The sequence below is a fragment of the Apteryx mantelli genome, chromosome 19 (assembly GCF_036417845.1).
Source record: "Apteryx mantelli isolate bAptMan1 chromosome 19, bAptMan1.hap1, whole genome shotgun sequence".
Taxonomy (NCBI): domain Eukaryota; kingdom Metazoa; phylum Chordata; class Aves; order Apterygiformes; family Apterygidae; genus Apteryx; species Apteryx mantelli.
The window spans coordinates 4,989,577-5,009,905 of record NC_089996.1 but is presented as its reverse complement, the minus strand read 5'-3'; the positions used below and the strand labels follow the sequence as shown (position 1 = coordinate 5,009,905).

General features: G+C 62.5%; 1 protein-coding gene across 8 annotated transcripts in view; it reads right to left on the bottom strand.

The window, feature by feature from the left end:
- The window catches only part of ARHGAP44 (Rho GTPase activating protein 44), a 40,003-nt gene extending 22,406 nt beyond the window's left edge, over positions 1 to 17,597 (bottom strand). For all 8 annotated transcript variants that reach the window (XR_010886081.1, XR_010886082.1, XM_067308397.1 and 5 more), the window contains exon 1: positions 17,483 to 17,597. Coding sequence is in view for 6 of the 8 variants with exons in the window: in XM_067308397.1 (XP_067164498.1) it covers positions 17,483 to 17,535 (53 nt within the window). In the remaining 2 variants the exon portion in view is untranslated. The remainder of the gene's footprint in view (positions 1 to 17,482) is intronic.
- Between the last annotated feature and the right edge of the window lie 2,732 nt (positions 17,598 to 20,329).

The window sequence follows — 20,329 nt, the reverse complement described above, 5'->3', positions numbered from 1 at the left end:
GCGATGTGCTAAAAAAAAACCCAAAAACCCTCTCTGCTCGCTTTCATCTAAAAACCTACTTAACCGCAGTAGCGTTTCGTCCCCAAACCCAGTCTTCCGGGAGGGTTTCGGACCATTTCAAGGCGAAGCTGCCGGCCAGCCGGAGGACTCGGCCTCCACGGCACGGGCCGCTGCGCCCGCTGGCGCGTGATGCTCCGCACGTGATCTAAACTTAAAAACCTCCCGAAAGCTGCTGGGAGGGCAGGGACCGTCCCTACCCCGGTGCAGGTGCCCGAACCCGGGTCGCTTCGGGCTCTCTGGGTGAATATCTCCATTAAACCGCTAATCCGAGCGAGGCTCCCGGCGGCTCGCACCGGCACGCCAGTGCCTGGGTTGGAAAGACAAGAAACGCTCGTGCTCAGCTCTGCCCAGCACGGCTCTTCTCGCCCTTCCTCTCCGGCACGTGCGGGAACCTCACGTGCAGGAGGGCGGCTTGTTACAAAAATAATAAAAGGCGCAAAGCCGCGCTTTCCTCCACGATCGCATTGGGCACGTGGGACTTTCAATCATTGGCACTGAGGGATTTTGCTCCTGGATGGATTTAAGCGGAATTCCTGCATCAGCAAGAGAAGAGACAGCCGCGATCCCAGGCCGCTGCCTCGACTCAGGGCAAAACCCCAACCGGGGGGAATTTCGGCGTTTTCTTATTATTTCTTTTGACTGTTCTCATTTTGGGGGGGCTTCAGGCTGCTCTTGGCTTTTGCGCCAGGGAGGAAACGAACCTGATGGCCCCGTGGCGAAAGGGGCTGCAGACGATTAACCCCCCCGGGACGGTTTTGCAGCACGGCGCGCTCCGAGCGCAGGGACAAGCGAGCGGCAAGGGGGAAGCACGAGCGCGTCGGGCGCGCGCTCCGCTTCCTGTTGCCTTTGGCGCCGGGGCCTGCCGACAAAAAGCCGGAGGAACATTTTTATGTTGTTGTCATCCCATGTTGCAATTAAGTCAGGATTTGGGGGGGAAAAAAAATAAGCTATGAAAAATCAATGCCTCAAGCCAAGCCAAGCAGCTTGGGTCAACGGGGCTCCCGGGGAAAACAGGAGTTTTTGCACAAAAGGATGAGCTGTTCCTCCAGCCTAGGATGCATCCAGGTCCTTTTGGCTCTGCCTCCGACTGCACGGCAAATCTGGGCCCTGTGAGCAAGCCGAGGGGCCGGGGCGGGTGGATAAAATCGGACCCGGCACCGCTCATCACGTTGTGCATCTGTACACAGGTCATTTTGCTCCGGAAAGGCTCATTTGTGCTGCTTGCAACCACTTATCTGCAAACCGGCACGAGCCCTCGCAGGCACCGACGCTATTTGCATTAGTCAGGGGGATCCAGGATCAGGTCAAGTCCATCTGAGCCGTTACAGACCACGACATTCATTCCCAGCCTCGGTTTTCCCAATTTTAGTGCATAACTTCTGTAAACCTTCTCTGGGTCAAGATGCGCTGGGATAGTCCGGAGTGCGGTTAAAATGCACAGGAAAACTGTTCTCCAACGGGTGTTGGTTAGTCAACACATCAAGCTGGAGCACAGCGAAAACGGGGACACGGCGGGGCCGGGTGTCCATCTTTTCAAGACATCTTTTTTAAAAAGCACCTAAATCGCGTGAAAAGAGAGAGAGAGAGAGAGAGAGAGAGGAGCTCTGTTTGCTTTTCCGACGCCCAAGATCTCCCAGCTTTGCAAGAATTAGTCACCGAATGGAAGCATTGGAAAAGCGGGAATAAAAAGGGAGCGCCCGCAGCCCAGGCTCGGCGAGCGCGCCGGCACGTCGGCAGCTCCGGCCTCGGCTACGCAGCCCGCCGCGACTTTAATACCAGCAAACGCGCTGCGTTCAGAGGCTGCTTTTTATATAACGTAAAAGACTCCATTTACTCCAGCCTGGATATAAGAGTTATCACAAAGTCCAGTTTAAGTTAGTTTATTTAAGACCTGCACACGGCTCGGCTTTACCCAGCGCGCAGGAAACCAATTGCGCCTTTGCACAACTAAGGCTGCACCCGGCGGGTGCATCCGTGCAAATAATCCGTGCAAATAACCCGTGGAATAAGTCACGCCGCCCAGGAACAGCGCTCACCGCTGCCGGGGAGCCCGAAAGCCTTCTCCCACCAGGGCAGACCCTCAAAGCGCATCGGCCCTTTCTCCCGCATGAGGAAGACGAAGGTGGAGACGAAGCAAGGCGGCAGCACAGGAGAGGACGCGGCCGCACACCGCCTCTCGCCTCTACGTCGGCTTTGGCCGCCCAGCCGCAACACTCCGCGTGCCAAGCGGGTGCTGGGCGGCTCGATTCAGCCAAAACGGGCAGGAAGTTCTGCATTTCGGAACGTGTGCACGGTCCCACGGATAGCAGCTCCGCTAGTTTTCCGCCGCCTATCTCAAGCTAGTTATTGCTTTCCCAGAACGCCTTAAGGAGAAAAAATCCTCCTCGTCTCCCTATTTGCTCCCCTCAGCAGCGCTCTGGAAATCATACTCAGAAGTGTAAAAACTAAATCGCACCTCCAAACAGACAGGAAAACACAGAGGGGGGGAAAAATAAAATAAAAGACCACTCCAGATGGTGCTTTTACACGTGAAGATTATAGGGAAAAAATAACACTGTCCTACTCCATTAATACCGGATTGCATCGCAGCTCGGCGCTGCTAATACCGCGAGAAAAACCCCACCGTATCTGTTACGCTGCTACTGCCCCGGCCCGAAAGCCTGCTCCGCACCGGCACGCTCCGGACAGCAGCAGGGAGGAAAACGCAGCCAACGGAGCGATGCTGCAACGCACCCGCAGCGCCGCTGCTCTTTTGCAAGGAGCCCCACGAGCATCTCCTCCGCGGCTCCCCGGCTGAATCCAAAAGGGATCAAACGGGTTTCCGCCCGGCCCGGCAGGACGCGGTCTCTGTTGCTCCGGGGGTTTTGGCGCGTCGGCGGCGAGGATTTCGTTCGCCCGTTAAACACGCCGCTGGCCGGCGCAGCGCCGCGCGGGGCCGGCGGCAAGGCTGCACCGTAGCCCGGGCGCCGGCGCACGGGCCGGGCACGAGGACGTCGCGGCGGACGCGCAAGTCTCAGACGGCTGCGCAGCTTTAATCGCTGCGTTTCCCCACGACGCCGCTTGTAGCAGCCTCCTGAGCATCTGTTCTTTAAAAAAAATATATAAAAAAAACCATAAAAAAACTGCTGGAGACATGTTTTCTTCTCCCGATCCATCACATTCCGCCTCCTCCTCAAATCCGTGTCGCGTTCAAGGGCTGACGGGGGGCTGGGTACCGCGGCTGCAAAATCTCTTCGCCTCTGGAAAGCCCTTTTGCCGTCTGCAGCCCCAGCAGGGGCGAGAGGCGGGAGCGGCTGGGAACGCCGTCGCGGCCGCTTCCCGCGCCCTGGGAGAACCGCTTCCCCCAGAACTCGAGCCATTCGGGAGCCCTCGCTCACCTTTTGCCTTCCAGCGCTTAGCTCCAATCACTCGGGCCCTCGGCGCCCAAGCCACACGGCCGTTTCCAAAAATCCTGCCCTGCAAAATCCCTTGGCGGCACGGAGAGAAACCGGTTTAGACGCAGCCGGCACCAGAACCGCGTCCAGCTCCGGCGGAGACGCTCTCCCTGCTCCGGCCTGGCAGCTCGCACCCGTCCGAGGCACCTCTCCCAGCGCCGGAAAGGAAGGAGACGACTCCCAGCCGTCCTGGGTCGCAGAGCCCTCCGGAGCCCGGGAATGAGCTGACGCTCCGGCACAGCGCGTGGGAGATTGCCAGCGCCTCACTCCGCACCGTGATCGGGTCTCGCTCCGCGCCGGCTCGGGAAGGCTCGGCCCCGGGAGCCGCCTCGGGAAGGCTCGAGCTGCCTCCTCCAGCTGGGCCGATGCAACGCTGCGGCCAGCTTTTGGCACAGGTTCGCTACAGAGCCGCGAAGCGTGCGCCGAGCTGGCAGGTCTCTGCAGCACCCAGGAGCAAGCGGCGCCTGTTCGCAGAGGACTCGAGGGCGGGCGGGAGCCGGAGCCGGCGGCCACGCTCCGGCGGCGCTTTTTGCGGGTGTCGGCGCGGTATCTTTTTGGGCAGTACCGACTCAGGCTGCAGCGCCCGGGACGCCGTGCCGAAGGACGGCCAGGCAAAGGGAAGCGCTCGCTGCATCGTGGCCCCGGCGGCAAGACGCCACCCGCGGTGCCGCCGCCAGCTCAGGTGCCCCGGGAGAACCGGAGCGGGAGCTGGGAGTTGGGCAAGCCGGGAGCGGACACCCCCTCGGATCCCGTCCGCAGCCCACGCTGGCCGCCAGCCTTGGGAAAGCACTGGATCGGGAAGGACTGGAGGAAACACGTCCCTTCGGCTCCGTGCGTCGGCCCCGGGGAGCCACGACGCCTCTCCCTCGGGAGAGCCGGGCTGAGCGCGCCGCTCCGGCAGGAAGGGTCCCAAGTCCCTAAGAGACCCGGCGCGGTTTAGGGTCTATACGGGGCGGCTTTACCGCGTCGGCAACGTCGATAGAGCGGGTGCTGAGACCCCACCGCACTCATCTCAGCCCGGAGCGCTACCCAAATATCCATCCCGAAGAGCCAAACCGGTCGGGAAACCCGCAGGGGGCCGAGCTGTAGGGACCCCCCTGCGGCTGCCTCTCCCGGCACAGCCGGCCCCCCCACCGGGTTAAGGCAGTTCGACGAGCAAACTCATCACACCGATGCCTCCGATAACAGCATCCCCAGCGCGGGGCACGCGCTGGCCCTGCCGTCGGGAAGCGGCGCCGGGCACATCGGAGCCCAGACGGCACAAACGACCCCAAGGCGGTGGCCGTCCCGAGGGGCGAACCGGCATCCCGCGGGCGCTTCCAGGTGCGGAGAGCCGTTCGCTTGCCCGAGGCCACCTCCAACCACTGCTCCTGCCTCGGGGCCGCGCCGCCGGGAGCACGCGGGAGTCAGCATCCGCCAGCACGGGCTAAAGATGCCGTATGGCAGGCTGCCACCGTGCCTTTCCGCCCGGGTAACCTCGGCTCCCCCCGCCGGCGCCCGTGCCAGGTCGGAGCCGCGCCGGCCCCCGGGGGAACGGCAGGCGGCGTTCCTGCTCACGTAACGCGGCCTCCGCAAGCGATACCCTCCGCGGCAGGGACGCAGGGGGCTGCCCGCCGCCGACCCGCCCGCGCACGCACGCACCGGCGCGCATCCCATGGGAGGCCCCCCTGGAAAAGCAGATGGGATAACTTTTTCAACGCTTCATCCTTTCCTTTAGGCGAACGAACGCCCGCTCCTCCCCTTCCCCGCCATCCCTCAGTACAAATCTGGGCAATTATCGGCCTCCGTCGTCATCCAGACGCTTGTGTCCCTGCAAACATCTGGGAGAAAAGGGCCAATTAATACGGAGCGTTAAAGGCAAACAAGAGGGGGATGCAGCCACAATTCGGTCGGCGTGCGCTTCTCCAAAAACTAATTGCTGCCAGCAGAAATCAACACCAATCAAGCAAATTAATTTGATTTCCAAATAAATACTACATAATCTTCCAACATGAAATTGTGCATTGACCTCGGCAGCTCCAGTATGCCGTCTGCTTCCCAAGCGCAGCTCCGGTTGCCAGAGTACGGCATTCAGATTTCTACCCGGCAGCTGTATCGTATGGCAAACGTTTGCCCTGCGAGAAACCAGAGCTCGACGGCTTCCCTGGCGCAGAGCCCGCTCTGACCCCGGCGCTTGGGGCAGCACCTTGGAGCCGGCTTGGCTCCAGCTTCAGCTGAGCCCAGGCCTGCTGCAGCAGCGGCTCCAGCGCTGGGGAGGGCAGCAGGAGCTGCTCCTCCCTGTGTCGTGCATGTCCATCCGCGGGCACGTTCATCCCCATGCACGCTCACCCCTGTGCATGTCCATCCCCAGGCACATCCATCCGTGGGCACGTTCATCCTTGTGCATGCTCACCCCTGTGCACGTCCATCCCTGGGCACGTTCATCCTTGTGCACACTCACCCCTGTGCATGTCCATCCCTGTGCACATCCATCCGTGGGCACGTTCATCCTCGTGCATGCTCATCCCTGTGCATGTCCATCCCTGGGCATGTTCATCCCCGGGCACGCTCATCCCTGTGCACATCCATCCCTGGGCACGTTCATCCCCGTGCACGCTCATCCCCGCGCATGTCCATCCCTGGGCACGTTCATCCCCGTGCACGCTCACCCCTGCGCATGTCCATCCCTGGGCACGTTCATCCCCGTGCACGCTCACCCCTGTGCATGTCCATCCCTGGGCATGTTCATCCCCGCGCATGTCCATCCCTGGGCACGTTCATCCCCGTGCACGCTCACCCCTGCGCATGTCCATCCCCGGGCACATTCATCCCCATGCACGCTCACCCCTGTGCATGTCCATCCCTGGGCATGTTCATCCCCGCGCATGTCCATCCCCGGGCACATTCATCCCCGTGCACGCTCACCCCACCAGCCACCCCGCAGCAAATGGCCTCCCCGTGCCTCCAGGAGCCGGGAAGCGAGCCGGTCCCTTCTTCAGCCCCAAAGCAGAAGATCGCTGCTGAAAGCTGCTTTTCCTCTAGCCAAAACACTCACTCGTGGACTCTCCTTTCCCAAGGAAAAGCCTTTCCCCAGCAGCAGTGTGGAAGCTGGGGGTGAACGAAGGTCCCCCCACACGCGCAGACACAACAGAAGTGCTCTCCAAGATGACCTGCTCCCCGGGTAAAGCTAACGCTTCTCTTAAAATGCTCCAAATATCCAATGCAAGGAGCTATCAGCATCTCAGTCCCATCAGCTTTGGGTGGAAGCTGGAAGATCAAATTCCCTTCGGCAGCTTTGAAGAAACCCCCTCGGAGGCGTGCAAAGGAAGGAGGGCTGCGGCTCTTCGGGGCCTTTGCCTTGCGCGCAAAACCGCCCAGAGGCGCGTGCGAACAACGTGAACGCGAGCTCGCAGAGCTTTGCATCTCTCAGCTGTCGCTTTGCAAGCCGCAGCTTCAGCAGCGCAGTCCTGGCCTCTCCTCCTCCTCCTCCTCCTCCTCCAGGCACCGGGGCGATAACCGCCGCAGCCCCGCGCTGCTGGCTGCGGTGCCGAGGACAGCCTCCCCCAGCCCTGCAGAGCCGGGTTTGGGGCCGCAGAGCCGTGTCCGACTCGGATCCAAGCCCGGACACAAGTTCTATTTCACGACGGCCTTCGCGCTGGGTTCCCACACCCGCGTGCTCGAAAAAGCCGTAAAAATCAGCTACACCTTGAATCTGACTGTGAGCCAGCAAAACGCAAAACGCGATCGGGATTAGCTGCAATCCTGTGCGATCCTGAACCACTCAGGGGCTTTTCAGCAACTTTGCTGCCGTTAGGGGACCCGAAACCACCCCGTCCGGACACCAGACCCTTTTCGCACCGTAACCTTCTGCGGGAGCCGCGAGCGCTAAACCGCGGCCCCGAGCCGCCGGGCAGCCGCTGGCGAGCTGGGCGCCGCGTCTCGCCGGCCGCCGGGCAGCGGAAACCGCAGCGCTCGGGGCCGGGCCGGGCCTGGAAACGGGTCGGTTCTCACCGCTTTCCGTCCGGCGCGTGGGCTGGCTGCTCCGGCCTAAAAATAGCCTCGCAGCCGAGCGCCGAGGGAGGGAGGCACGCTAAAACCGGCCAAGGACGCCGCGCTTCTGTATCAATTAGCTGCCAAGGACGGCGGATATAAAGCGGAATGAAACGCCCCGGCATCGCCAAAGGGGAGCAGCACCGCTTCGCCAGTGAGCGGCTGAGCCCTGCCCAACTCGTCACAGCCACAGACCCTGCCCTGCAGCGAGAAGGGCCGGCGCGGGACTAAGCGCCTGCCGGGTGGCCACGGGATGCTCCCGGCCCGGCATCCCGAGGATTCCCACAGGCGGATCCGCCGCAGCCCCGCGGAGGAAGGCGCCGGGGGCCGCTCGGCTGTGTTGCCATCCCGACCCTGCTCCCCGCTTCCTCGGCCCCTTCTGGATTTGCCCTGCTCCGCGCGCCGCTTTGCCGAGGAGCTGCTCCCTGGAGAGCCGGGGGTTAAATCGGTTCGCTAAAAGGAAAAAGCAAGAAGCTAAGGGCCCCATCAAATATTTATAGCCAAAAATCACTGCTGCCCGTGGGAACGGGGACGGCGCGGCCGCCGAGCTGCCACCCGAAGGACAGCGGGCGACCGGGGGGCTCCGGCCAAAGCCGCCCTCCCTGGTTTGGAGGGAGCCACCTTTCCCAGCGGCGCGTTTTTCGGCAGCACGGTGTTGCTTGTTGCAAGGAGACGGAGAATTTTGTCGCTCGCGCCAGGCCCAAAATTTTCAGAGACGCTTTTTTTTTTTTATTTTTTTTAACGGAAAGGGATTCTGACCCTCGGACCGCAGCGAGAGGTCCCGGTTTCCCAGCCGCTCGCGGATTGAAAGGAAAAATTCTTTCTAGTGTGCCTGCACCTTCCTGTCGACCCACCAGGAAAACGAAAGGCAAGGAACGGAAACGGGGGATAGCTTTTCCAACAACGGCAAGCGCCCTTTCTTGCAAAGTCCCTCGCAAATCCGTGCTTCTCCCCCTCTGGAAACACCATTTCCTCCCCTTTCTTTTCCTTCCTCCTGCTCTCAGCTGCTGCCAGGGGCTGCGGAGGGTGCAGCGGAGGTTTCGCCGCAAGGAGGTCCTGCTTGGCGCAACCCCGTCCGCGAGCTGCGCTCAAAGCACGTGCCCGCAGGGACGCTTTCCCCTAGGTATTCGGCCGAGGCCACCAAGATCCAGCAAAGTTAGGCTCCTCCGAGCCCTGCCGGCCAAACGGGGACAGCAGATGGGATGAAGGCGTTGCTGCTCGGTGAGCCGGAAAGGAAATCCCTGCCAGGTGACTCCAAGCGGCCACGCTGCCCTCGACCCTCGGCTGCCTGCAAGGTGGTCGCCCCGGCCCGAGCCAGCTTGGCCGTCGCCTTTGCTGCTCTTCCATCATGATGGCTCCTGCCCCTTCCTTCCCGTTTGTAGGTGAGGGACGGAGCAGGTTTTGGGAGACCCTGCTGGTCGTCCATCTGCTGACAGGCACCGCGTGGGCACCCGCGCGTCCCGCGCCTCCGCGGCAGCTTGTGACGAGGCGGATGAGGGCGGCAGAGGGAGGAGAAGGCTGTACAGCAGCAGGGACCGGGCAAGGAGACTTCTCCTCCACTTCCCACTCCTGGAAGAGGAGCCCAAAGTCTCCAGCGCTGCCCCTTCGCCACCCCGACCTCAACGGACCTCGCAACAAGACCAGCCCAACGTGCCAGGGCGTCCATTTCTGCAGGGCAGGAGCTAAACACTGCCATTTCCACCTGGACGTCCGTCCCACGGGCTGTCCCCCGCTCATGGGCGCAGACTGGGCTCCCAAGAAGGCGCGAGATGGCCAAACCCCACTGGAGACCCCTGCCAGCCACCAGCCCTGAGGACACCTCCCGCACACCTCCCTGAAGAAGGCTTTGCCCATGATTTCCTGCTGTGAATTATTAAGGGGGGTGATTTATTCAAGGGCCGAGCTGGGGGCTCCCTCATGCATGTAGCCCTTGGCAAGAAACCCCCCTGGTGGGGCTGCAGCACCATGCAACACGTGTGACCTTCAGCGAGCGGCCGCAGCACGGCCTCGGGTCCCACGGGGATGGGTCAGGAGCACGAGCCCACGCCGTCAGGAGACGTTGCGGGAGGCTGGACTTTGCCACTTGCATTCCTCCAGGAGAGGATGAACGTCCCAGAATCACAGAATGGTTGAGGTTGGAAGGGACCTCTGGAGATCATCTAGTCCAACGCCCCTGCCCAAGCAGGGTCACCTAGAGCACCTTGTCCAGGCAGGTTTTGAATATCTCCAGAGAAGGAGACTCCACAACCTCTCTGGGCAACCTGGTCCAGTGTTCGGTCACCCTCACAGGGAAGAAGTTTTTCCTCATGTTCAGATGGAAGGGTCTGTGTTTCAGTTTGTGCCCGTTGCCTCGTGTCCTGTCACTGGGCACCACTGAGAAGAGTCTGGTCCCATCCTCTCGACACCCTCCCTTCAGATACTTGTACACGTTGATAAGATCCCCTCTCAGCCTTCTCTTCTCCAGGCTGAACAGGCCCAGCTCTCTCAGCCTTTCCTCATAAGAGAGATGCTCCAGTCCCCTAATCATCTTTGTGGCCCTTCGCTGGACTTGCTCCAGTAGTGCCACATCCCTCTTGTACTGGGGAGCCCAGAACTGGACGCAGTACTCCAGATGGGGCCTCACCAGGGCTGAGTAGAGGGGGAGGATCACCTCCCTCGACCTGCTGGCAACACTCTTCCTGATGCACCCCAGGATACCATTGGCCTTCTTGGCCACAAGGGCACATTGCTGCCTCATGCTTAACTTGGTGTCCACCAAGACCCCCAGGTCCTTCTCCGCAGAGCTCCACTCCTGGCTTCGGTCCTTGCTTGAAGAGCACAGGTTTGGCAGGCAGAGCATCCGCAGGGGAAAGCGCCCCTTCCCGCCCCCCAGACCTGCTCCCTGGTCGCTTCAAGGTGCTTCATTGCATCCGAGCGGCACACGGGGCTCGGCCCCGCTCAGCCCGGCCACATCTGTGCTGAGGCCGAAGGCAGGAGGAGCCCAGCTCCTCCCCGGCCCGGGTGGCACCTGCAGGGGCTGCATCAGAAATGAGTTGAGAAGGGCAGAGTCCTGCCGTTGGCCCCCCAGCTGCCTGCTCCTGCTTCACATGGGAGCAGCTCCCAATTTTCCAGGGTTATCCGCACGTGCAACTGAAGAAACCCTGACCGCCAAAACCGAGCCAAGGGCGAGTCGGTGACTGCAGCCCGTCACCTGTGCCCAGTCCCGGCTGCCCCGGCATTTGCACGCTTCCCACGGTTGGTTCAAGTCGGGAGACGAAATACCTGCCTCAAACGGGAGCAACCACCGGCAGCTCCAGCACCGGCTCCTCGCTCGCACCCAAAGCTCGCTGGGAGCGCTCCCGCCGGCTCCGGGGGAGCCAGCCCGAGAGCTCGGGATTTATGTGCAATTTGGGGACAAAACATTCAGACTGCTCCATTAATATTTCATCGCTCCATTTGCCGGCGCTGGCTGCTGAGGAGGAGGATAAAAATATCCGTCCGCCTGCCTCCGGCGGGCTTCAGGGAGCCAGCTACCACGTCCCTGCCTTTCGCCCTTACTTCTTGCAGGGCTACAGCTACATCCAATACCACGGAGAATAAAACCGGTCTATATATGTAAGCGCAGATGTCCCGGGGCTCAAGGAAAAGCATCGGCTCAGGAGGCGCGAGCTTGCCGGACCCGAAAACAATCTCGCGCTGACTCCCAAAGCGATGTCCACCCCCGAGACATCGCCGCCTGCCCTGAGGCAGAATGTGCATCCTGGAAAGGACTGCAAGGTGGAAAAAAAAAACAAAAAAACCCACTAATTGGCAAAATCCTCCCCTTTCTCTCCCCCCACATCCCACCAGTACGTTCCCGATCGCCTGCTGGGCCATTTGGGAACCTCAAAGCGTCCTTTTTCATGAGGTTGCAAGTGCCCGTTTTCTTCCCGACTGGAAAAAAAATCTGCGTTCAGACGTTTCTGGAAAATTCGCGGGGCTGTTTCTGCTCTGGGAGCGGGAACAGCCGTCGCACCGCGCAGATGCTCCTGCTACCTGCAGCCGCGATCCCAAAGCTGACGCGCGACTTCGAGGCGACCCCAAGCGCCGCTGCAGGCTGCCGGGGCCCCGCGCTCGCTCACCGAGGGCGCGAAACACAGGCAAATACAGGCGGCAGAAAGAAAACAGTAACAGCGCTCGGCACTTTGCGGAGAGCAGCTTCAAAATGCTTGGCGGCCACTTCTTGACTCCTCTTCCCTCTCTTCACCCCGCGGAGATAAACGCTACGTCCCCTTTTCAGGCCAGACGCCGCCAGGTTGAGTCATTTCCCCCAAAGCTCAGCACCAAGCGAGCGTCGGCGCTGGCATCCCAAATTCGCGCTCTCTCGAACCGTTGAACCGCGGATTCCCACGGCCTCCGGCGCCCACTCCTTTCTTCTAAAGCTGCTGGGAAAAGGTGCTGCAAGGAACGCGACCGCGATAGGATTCAGTGCACGCAGCGGGCGTTAATGCTGACGAGGGGGAGCAAAATCCAGTTTTTCCTCTACAAATCCGAGCAGGGGAAGTTACACGCCGCGCGGAGCGATGCTGCCGTGCCGCGATAGCCGGGACGCCAGGCTGAGCTGGGGGCCGGTGAGCAGCACCCGCGACGGAGGAGGCGGCTGCAAGCCCTGCAGCCGGCGGCATGGATTCATCCAGCGGCACGCCGGCACACGCGCAGCGCCCGCGAGCCGCGTCTCCGCTGCCCTTCCCACAGCACGGATTCCCGTCCTGCCGTGCGCGGATGAGGTTTTCCCCCCGCTCACCGCGCGGTCCCCGCTGCAAATCGGCAAGCGAATCGGAGCGCTTTCGGAAAAGCGGGAAAGCGGAGCGAGGGCCCGACTTCTCCCTGCCTGTCGCCGCGCCAGGGATGCCGCCGGCACGCGCTGCCGCCACCGCCGGCCCTCGGGCGCTCCCGGGCTCCGCCGCGCCACCCTGAACCATTCCACGAACCAGCGGCTCAGGCCAGGCAGCAGGATAACGGGATATTCCTCCCGCTCCCTGCCCAGGTTATTTATTGCGGCTGCTGGCAGACCCCCGAGCAAGGTTTTTCCTTGCCGCTGCTGCTTCCTGGCTTTGAACAGGTCGTGGCCGGTGAGAACACCATTTTTTTTTTAATATTTTTTTTATTACGCCATAAAAGCAAAAAACCATTAGGGGGGCCGGGGGCAGGAAGGGGACTCGGCTCCTTTGGGGCTCTTCTTTCCGCACCTCCGATCCCGGGCTGCCGTGCGCCCCTTCCTAAGGGCGCAGACCGGGGGCAGCGGAGTATGTCACCCCAGGGGCGACGGCCCCTCCGTCTGCCCCGGCACGGTTCAGAACATGCTTTTAAGTTATTTTCTATTAGGAAGCAGCTCATCCCCCAAATGCATTTATTATTCAGGCACTGCACAGCACCGGGGCAGGTCCAGCGGTCCGGACGCTGCCGAAAGCCGGTGGCAGGCAGGATGCGGCCCCGGCTACCCACACTCGCCTTGATTCTGCCCCGCAGGAGCGGAGCCGCCGGCGCTAAAGAAAAAAGCTATTTCCTGAGCCAAGCGGTGCTCAGAGCGGTGAAACCGGCTGGAAACCACCCCTTCCGCCGCCTTTCCTTCGGCACGGGGATGTTTTTCCCTGACTTCCCCCCCCGTTTCCCCCAAACCCGCTTGAACATCAACTCCACGTGCGTCTCCAAAGGAGCAGCGGAGACGGCACCACGTCACACCATGGCCCAGCGCCGACGAGGACCCGCACGGCACACGACGGGCCCGAAGACACCGATCACTTCAATTTTGGGGTGAGCGAGAGCTAACGCCCCTTGGAGCCAGAGATCCCCTGGGAGAGCAGGCTTGACCCACCGATTGCATTTGTTCCTCATGGCTTAGCTCCCCGAGGGAAACAAAAATCCCAAGCTGTGCCCGTCTTATTTATTATTCCTTCTTTCCGGCTGGGTGGAGATGTCTGCTCAGCGCACAGCAGCAGTTGGGAAGGCAAATAAAGCATCGGAGCACAGCTGAGATGGGGAGCAAGGGAAAAGCGGCCGGAGGGAGAGGCGGATTGCCCCTTCGCGAGCGCCGGCACCACCTCCTTTGTGGTCCCATTGGGACAAAAAAGAAGTGGCAGCAGGTTGGGGCATCTTGTGCCAGGCCCTCGGAGAGCCCCACGATCCCAAAACAGCTCGGGGGGGCTCTTGCAATTAAAACAGCAACCATCAGGAAAAAAAAAAAGAAGCAATTTTGCACCAGCCAGCCCAAAAGCTTTCGGAGGGAGGGGGAGAGCAGCCGAGACCCCCACGCCCCATCCGCACCCATCCCCGTGCCGAGCAAGGAGGGCACGGCGGAGGCCACGCACCCCCAAATTCAGCTCCGCCTGAAGGGCCGTTTGCTTATTTTTTCCACTTCTCAGGACGGTGCCAAACCGCTCTGCCGTCCACAGAGGTGACTGAGTACCTACGGTCCCGAATTTCTGAACCGCCGGTCACAAGACAGCGTTGCAGCGAAGCACAAAAGAGGATTACACATTTATTTGGCGGCCGAGAAACCCTGCACATTAGAAAGAAAATTAAAAAAAAGCGACTGTCTGAAAGACGCGGCTTGCTGGTTTGGAGAGCAGCTCAACCTTCACGGAGCAGAGACACGTTTGCCGCGGGCCAGCCGGGACCACACCGGGCCTGGAGAGCCGAAGGTCCTCCCGAAGGACCCCCCCAGCAAATTCCCGTTCCCACCAAGGAAACGCGAACGGGATCTAGCGCGGCTCGGCTCAGCCCTCGCCGTGCCCCGTGCGCATCTCTCGCCGCGCTCGGCCCCGTCGCCCGGGCGGATTCGGGGACGCCGCGAGGCCGGCGAGGCGCCTTAGCGCTCCTCGCCTCGCCAAGCCCGCCGCTCGCCCAAGCCGCCATGTTTCCGACGGGTCTAGCGCCCGGGGTCCGGCGATTACCCCAGCGTCTCGGCTCCAAGCTGCGACTCCGCTTTCTGCTTTAACCTTGGCGGCCGCGGGGAGAAGCCGGACCCGCGCTCCGGCACGGTCGCTCCCCGCCGGAGGAGATGATAAATAAAGAAGGCGGCCGAGGAACCACGGCGCCCAGAGAGCCGCTCGTTTTGGCGAACGTCGCCGTTCCGAAGGCAGGCGTGATTTTGGAGCCTGACTCACGCGCACTTGCCGCGCGGGGCTGGCGGGACCACGGATCCCACCCACGCTCGCCGGGCGAGCGGCCGCCTGCTGCGACGGCCGCGTTCTCCCCCGGCCTCGCGGCCGCTCCAGCTCAACGCCGGCCTCGACGCCTCCCTGCCCGAGGCCCCTCCGCGGCGGTTTTACAACCTCCGCCGGTCATTTTAAAAGCGAACCAAGCCTGGCACAGATAACGAGAAGGAAAAAAAAAAAGAAAGAAAGAAAAAAAAAAGGATCACGTGGTCTTTCCCGAACGCAGCCGCTTCCGCACGCGCCCCGCGAGCCGCCTCTGCCGAAAGCCGGGTGAGCTGAGCCCAGCGCTCCTGCCCCGGCGGCACCGACGTCGCCGCGCTGCGGAGACCGGGGCGCCGATGGCTTCCCCAGCCTGCGCTGTAGCGGGAGCGTCGGGAGCTGCAGGGCCATCGCTAGCGAAAGGGTATTTAAAGAAAAAAAAAAGAAAAGAAAAGAAAAGGGGACGCCTGTCCGCCCCGGCGAGCTAATCCAAAACAGGGCCACCAGGGGCCGGGTTCGCTGCCGCCGCTAACTACAAAGGAGGACGAGCGGCAGCTTGACGGCTCGGGCAGAAATGGCGAAGCTCGGATGCAGGCGGCGCGCGAGCGCGACCCAGCCGGACCGGGGGCCGCCCCGCGCGAGCATCGCTCGCCGGCTGCGAGGAGACGGCGCTTCTGGCGAGAAGGAGACGCGAAGCCGAAGCCCCCCGCTCCGGGGAAGGGCTTTCTGCACCGTTACATTCCGTGAAATCCTCCCCAGTCCCCTGCGCCATCCGCCCCGCTGCAGCGGCACGCTTCAATCGGGAAAGGAAAAAAAAAATCTGCCCCCCCCCCCCCGAACCATAAACCATTGCAAAATCGCTGGGAATTATACAACAACAATAAACAAAACCATGTTTCTGGACGCGGGCCCGGCGCGCACATCCCAGCACGCAGAAGGTTCCCAAGCCGTGGCACTCCTCGGCAGCCCCCCGGCAGCAAAGCGGGTGCCCCTGCCCCCCAAGAGCGCCCCCCGCTGCGAGGTCCCCCAGCGCCCCGCAGCCGGGCAGGGCCGCCAAGGCCAACTGCACCCCGGCCCCATGAGCTGTGCCAGGGGAGCCCCTCAGCTCGGGGGGACCCCACCTGCGCAGCTGGGCGCCTGCAGCCCCCAGGGCGCCGCGCGCCCTCGAGGGACCACAGCGGCAGCACCCAAGGGTGCTGGGGGGAGCTGAGGCAGCTGCGGCACCCCCTTGCCCGCCAGCGGGTCTCTGTGAGGGCAGGCCCCGGGATGCTTGTAGGGGCAGTGGGGCAGGCAGGGTGCAGGCAGGGGTAGTGGGGCAGATAGTGGGGCAGGGTGCAGGCAGGATGCAAGCAGTGGGGCAGGCAGGGAGGCAGACAAGGTGCAGGCAGTGGCAATGTGTAGGCAGGGGGGCAGCAGGACAGGTAGGGAAGCAGATAGGGTGCAGGCAGGGGAGCAGGCAGGGGCAGCAGTGCAGAGGGGCAGTGGCGCAGAGGGGCAGGCAGGCTGTGGGCAGCAGGGCAGGCAGTGTAGCAGCCTGATTGGGGCAGCGGTGCAGTGGGCAACGGTGCAGGGGGCAACGGTGCAGGGCATGGGCAGCAGGGCAGGCAGGGGAGCAGACAAGGCAGGGGCAGTGGGGGCAGGGGAGTGGGAGCAGGTCAGGTGCAGGCAGTGGGGCAGGCAGGGGGGCAGAGGTGGGGGGCAGGCAGGGGCAGTGATGCAGGGGGTAGGCAGGGTGTGGGCAGCAGGGCAGGCAGAGGGGCAGCAGGGGCAGGTAGGGTGGGGGCAGGGGAGCAGGAGCAGGCCGGGTGTGGGCAGAGGGGCAGGCAGGGTGCAGGCAGCGGCAGCAGTGCTGGGGGGCAGGGGCAGGCAGGGTGTGCGCAGCAGTGTGGGGGGGCAGGGGTGGGCAACAAGGCTGGCAGGGCGGCAGGGTGCGAGCAGCAGCAGCAATGCTGGGGAGCAAGGGCAGGCCAGGTGCAGGCAGCAGTGCCAGGGGGCAGGGGCAGGTCGGGTGTGGGCAGCAGCACAGGCAGGGGAGCAGGGTGCAGGCAGCAGTGGGGGGGAGCAGGGGCAGGCAGGGTGCAGACAGCGGTGCAGGGGGCAGGGGTGGACAGGGTGTGGACAGCAGTGCAGGGGGGGCAGGGGCAGGCAAGGGGCAGACAGCGGTGTGGGGGGCAGGGGCAGGCAGGCTGCAGGCAGAGGTGCGGGGGGGGGCAGGGGCAGGCAGGGTGTGGGCAGTGATGCTGGGGGGCAGGGGCAGGCTGGGTATGGGCAGCGGTGCAGGGGGGGCAGGGGCAGGCCAGGTGCAGGCAGCAGTGCGGGGGGGGGGCAGGGGCAGGCAGGGTGCGGGCAGCGGTGCGGGCAGCGGTGTGGGGGGGGCAGGGGTGGGCAGGGTGTGGGCAACAGGGCAGGCAGGGTGGCAGGGTGTGGGCAGCCGTGCGGACAGCAGTGCTGGGGGCAGGGGCAGGCCGGGTGCAGGCAGCAGTGCAGGCAGGGGGGCAGGGTGCGGGCAGCGGTGCTGGGGGGGGCAGGGGCAGGCAGGGTGCAGGCAGCAGTGCAGGAGGGCAGGGGCAGGCAGGGTGCAGGCAGCGGCGCGGGAGGGCAGGGGCAGGCAGGGTGCGGACAGCGGTGCGGGCGGGCAGGGTGCGGGCAGCAGCGCAGACAGGGGGGCAGGGTGCGGGAGGGGCAGGGTGCGGGCAGCGGCAGCAGAGCGGGGGCGGCAGGGCGCGGGCGGCGGGCAGGTGCCGCGGGGCGGGCGGGGGGCGCCGCGGCGGCGGGTGGGCGCGGGGCCGGGCGGCGCGTCCCTACCTGCCCACGGTCTGGTTGGCGAGCTGGCGCATGCGGTTGAACTGCTTCTTCATGGTGGCGGCGGGCGGCGCGGCCGCCCTTCACGCGGCGGCGGCGGCGGCGGGGGCGCAGCGCAGAGCCGCGGGCGCGCAGCGCAGAGCCGCGGGCCGGCGCCGCCGCGCCTCCCGCATCCTCGCCCGGCTCCGCGCCGCGCCGCGCCGCGCCGCCCCGCCGCGGGCTCCGCGCCGCCGCCCGCACCCCCCGGCCGCGGCGGCGCTGGGAAATGTAGTCCGCGGCCGCGGCGGCGCCTCCCGCTGCGGGCCGAGCCGGGCCGAGCCGAGCCGGGCTGCAGCGGCTGGACCGAGCCCCGCGCCCGGGGGAGACGCGGGCGCCTCGGCGCAGCCCTGCGGAGCGCGAAGCCGAGACGGGGCTGCGTCTTCCCGCACGAACGCTGCCCCCGCCCGGAGAGCGAGGTGGGGGGATGCTCCCTTCCCGCGCCGGCCCTGCTACCCGCTCGGGGCCTGCGTGGCCGTGAGCCTGAGTGGGGTCCGCGGCTCCCGCTCCACCCTGCCTCCCTCTTTGGAGGGGGCTGGGTTTCTCCATCTCTTCTGGAGGCTCTTGGTTTGGAATAAAAAAAATCTAAGGTGCCAATCCCCGGAGCAAAATGAAAACCAGCTTAGGAAAAAAACCCATTAAAGCTCTTTTAAAACACATCCTTCCTGTCCTGCTCGCCCCATCGCACCATCCAGACTGTGCACTTGGAGACACGCTCAAGGCTCATCAGCCAAGAGCTGCCTGAAGAAGCAGCCCTGCACCAGGAGGGCTGTGCAAACAGCCACAGTGGTGCTGGTGACCCGGATTAGGCAGTGGAGTACTCAGGCAGCCCTTTTACCCAGCTGCAGCCTCTGCTTTGAAACTGCCTTACTGCCTTCAGCGACAGCACCTCTCTTTTGTTCAGTGACATATATGTTTCAGGTTGCCCCAGTGCCTAATTGTGCTAAAATACCATTGAGCAACTTGAGTTCTCTCTTTGACCTTGCAAAACAGCTACGCTGTTGCCTCAAGTATGTTTCTGCACGTATCTGTATTTGTATCAGCCTCAGTCTTCCCATCTGCAAAATGTGACAGAGACCAGCTGGGACTCCATGGGAGAAAGGAGCTCCATGGTGACTACAAGCACTTTTGCAGCCTCTTTTAAGACCAACAGGATTTTCTGGTATTCAGCTGTTCCCATGAGCTAGTCTGTTAGGTGCACTATAGATCATCAACAAAATATTAGATGATAGGATGCTGCAGCTGCTATTTTGGGTAGTCCCAAATAAGCTCTATAGATAGCACTTCCTCTGCTGGTGCCAGGGCAATCCTACACTGCGAGTGTTGTACACCGGCCGAGAAACGCGCGGAGAGGTGCTGACGCCCAAACAAAGATGCCTGGGATGGGCAACAAACCGGGCAAGCAGATGCCTTGTTGCTAAATTCCTAAAAAATGAAGCCAGCCCCAACTGTACTCAGCTCTCTGGAAACCCAGGAAAAAAAAAATCGATGTTTGTCTAATGGAAAAAGCCGAGAAGTTTCGCACTAAGAGCAAAAGCTGTCCTCAGCGGACCTTGCTGAGGTTAGCTTTTGCAGCTCAGACGATACGCTAGACCCTGTGATCCCCAGGGTCTGCTGTGCAGGGCGAACGGTGCAGCCGTCTGCTTAGCTGGAGGTTTTCTCTCCCGTTCCTAGGTGTAATCTGAGGACATTTCCAGGCTTGTGGGCTTGGAGTATTTGTAAAATAACGGTCCTTCCCCCCTCCCCATTAAGATTTGTTTGCGACATCTGTAAGCTCCTTCATGGTGTTTATCTTCTCTCCTAAACAAACACATTCTCCACGCAGAGAGCGCAGGGTTTGGGGCAGTAATAAACCCCTGCGTGCTGCCCAGCATCCCCACGCGCCTAATGACCACAAACTGCTCCCCACAGCCGCGAGCGGCACCACACCAAAACCCCATGCTTTGCCTTTTGGCAGCCGTCTGCACCTCCGCTCTTACAAGCTCTTCAAGCCAGCCAACCCCCAGGGATGTTTTAATGAAGGTCCAAGCACGCGGTGCTTACAAACTCGGGCCGTTCTTGGGCAACCCTACAATAATACACCTAGAGCTGTTCTGGAAAGAGAGCAGATGTTCTCAGTTGCTTATTAAGCATCAGAGGGTGAAGATGGGTATTTTAAGTGACTGAAGCACTCCCAAGACTTGCCAGGAGGACCACTGTGGCAAATCAATAGTAATATCAATGGGAATAATATTACTATTATTAGTAGCCTGAGGCTTAAATTACCCCTGGGGTATGTGACTCACTGATGGTGGCGGCATCTGCTCAGACCTACCCTGACTTTGGCTGTCCTATTTTCCCTGGCCTTGCGACCCAGCTTGTGTCCCGATGTTGCACCCTGTGGGGGGTTCCCCATCTCCCCACACCTTGGCAAAGCCCCATCCTGGTTTCTCCGAAATGCACGGGGGTTTCTGACTTCCCAAGTATGAGGTTCAGGTCTTTAAAGCTGGCCGGGACTGATGGGGGGAGCTCCCCGATCTGGTGCTGGCGGGCTGCCGGCTGGGGCTCTCTCCCCTCCGAGAGCTGAGTGTGCCGGTGCCTGCAGCCCCCAGCCTTTCCCGGCTCCGGCTGCGAGCCGAGAAGGAGGCCATGTGCTTCAGAGCGGTGACTGTGCTCACACATACATTTGATGCTAAATATAGCTCTCATCACGGAAGAGCGAGGGCTGAGATCGGGTGTTGCAGGCTTGCCGTGACGGCAGGGGAAGGCAGCTGGGCCCAGCCCTGTGGCTGGCTGGGCCACCGTCAAGCTCAGGCCCCCGGGAAGGGCAGCTTG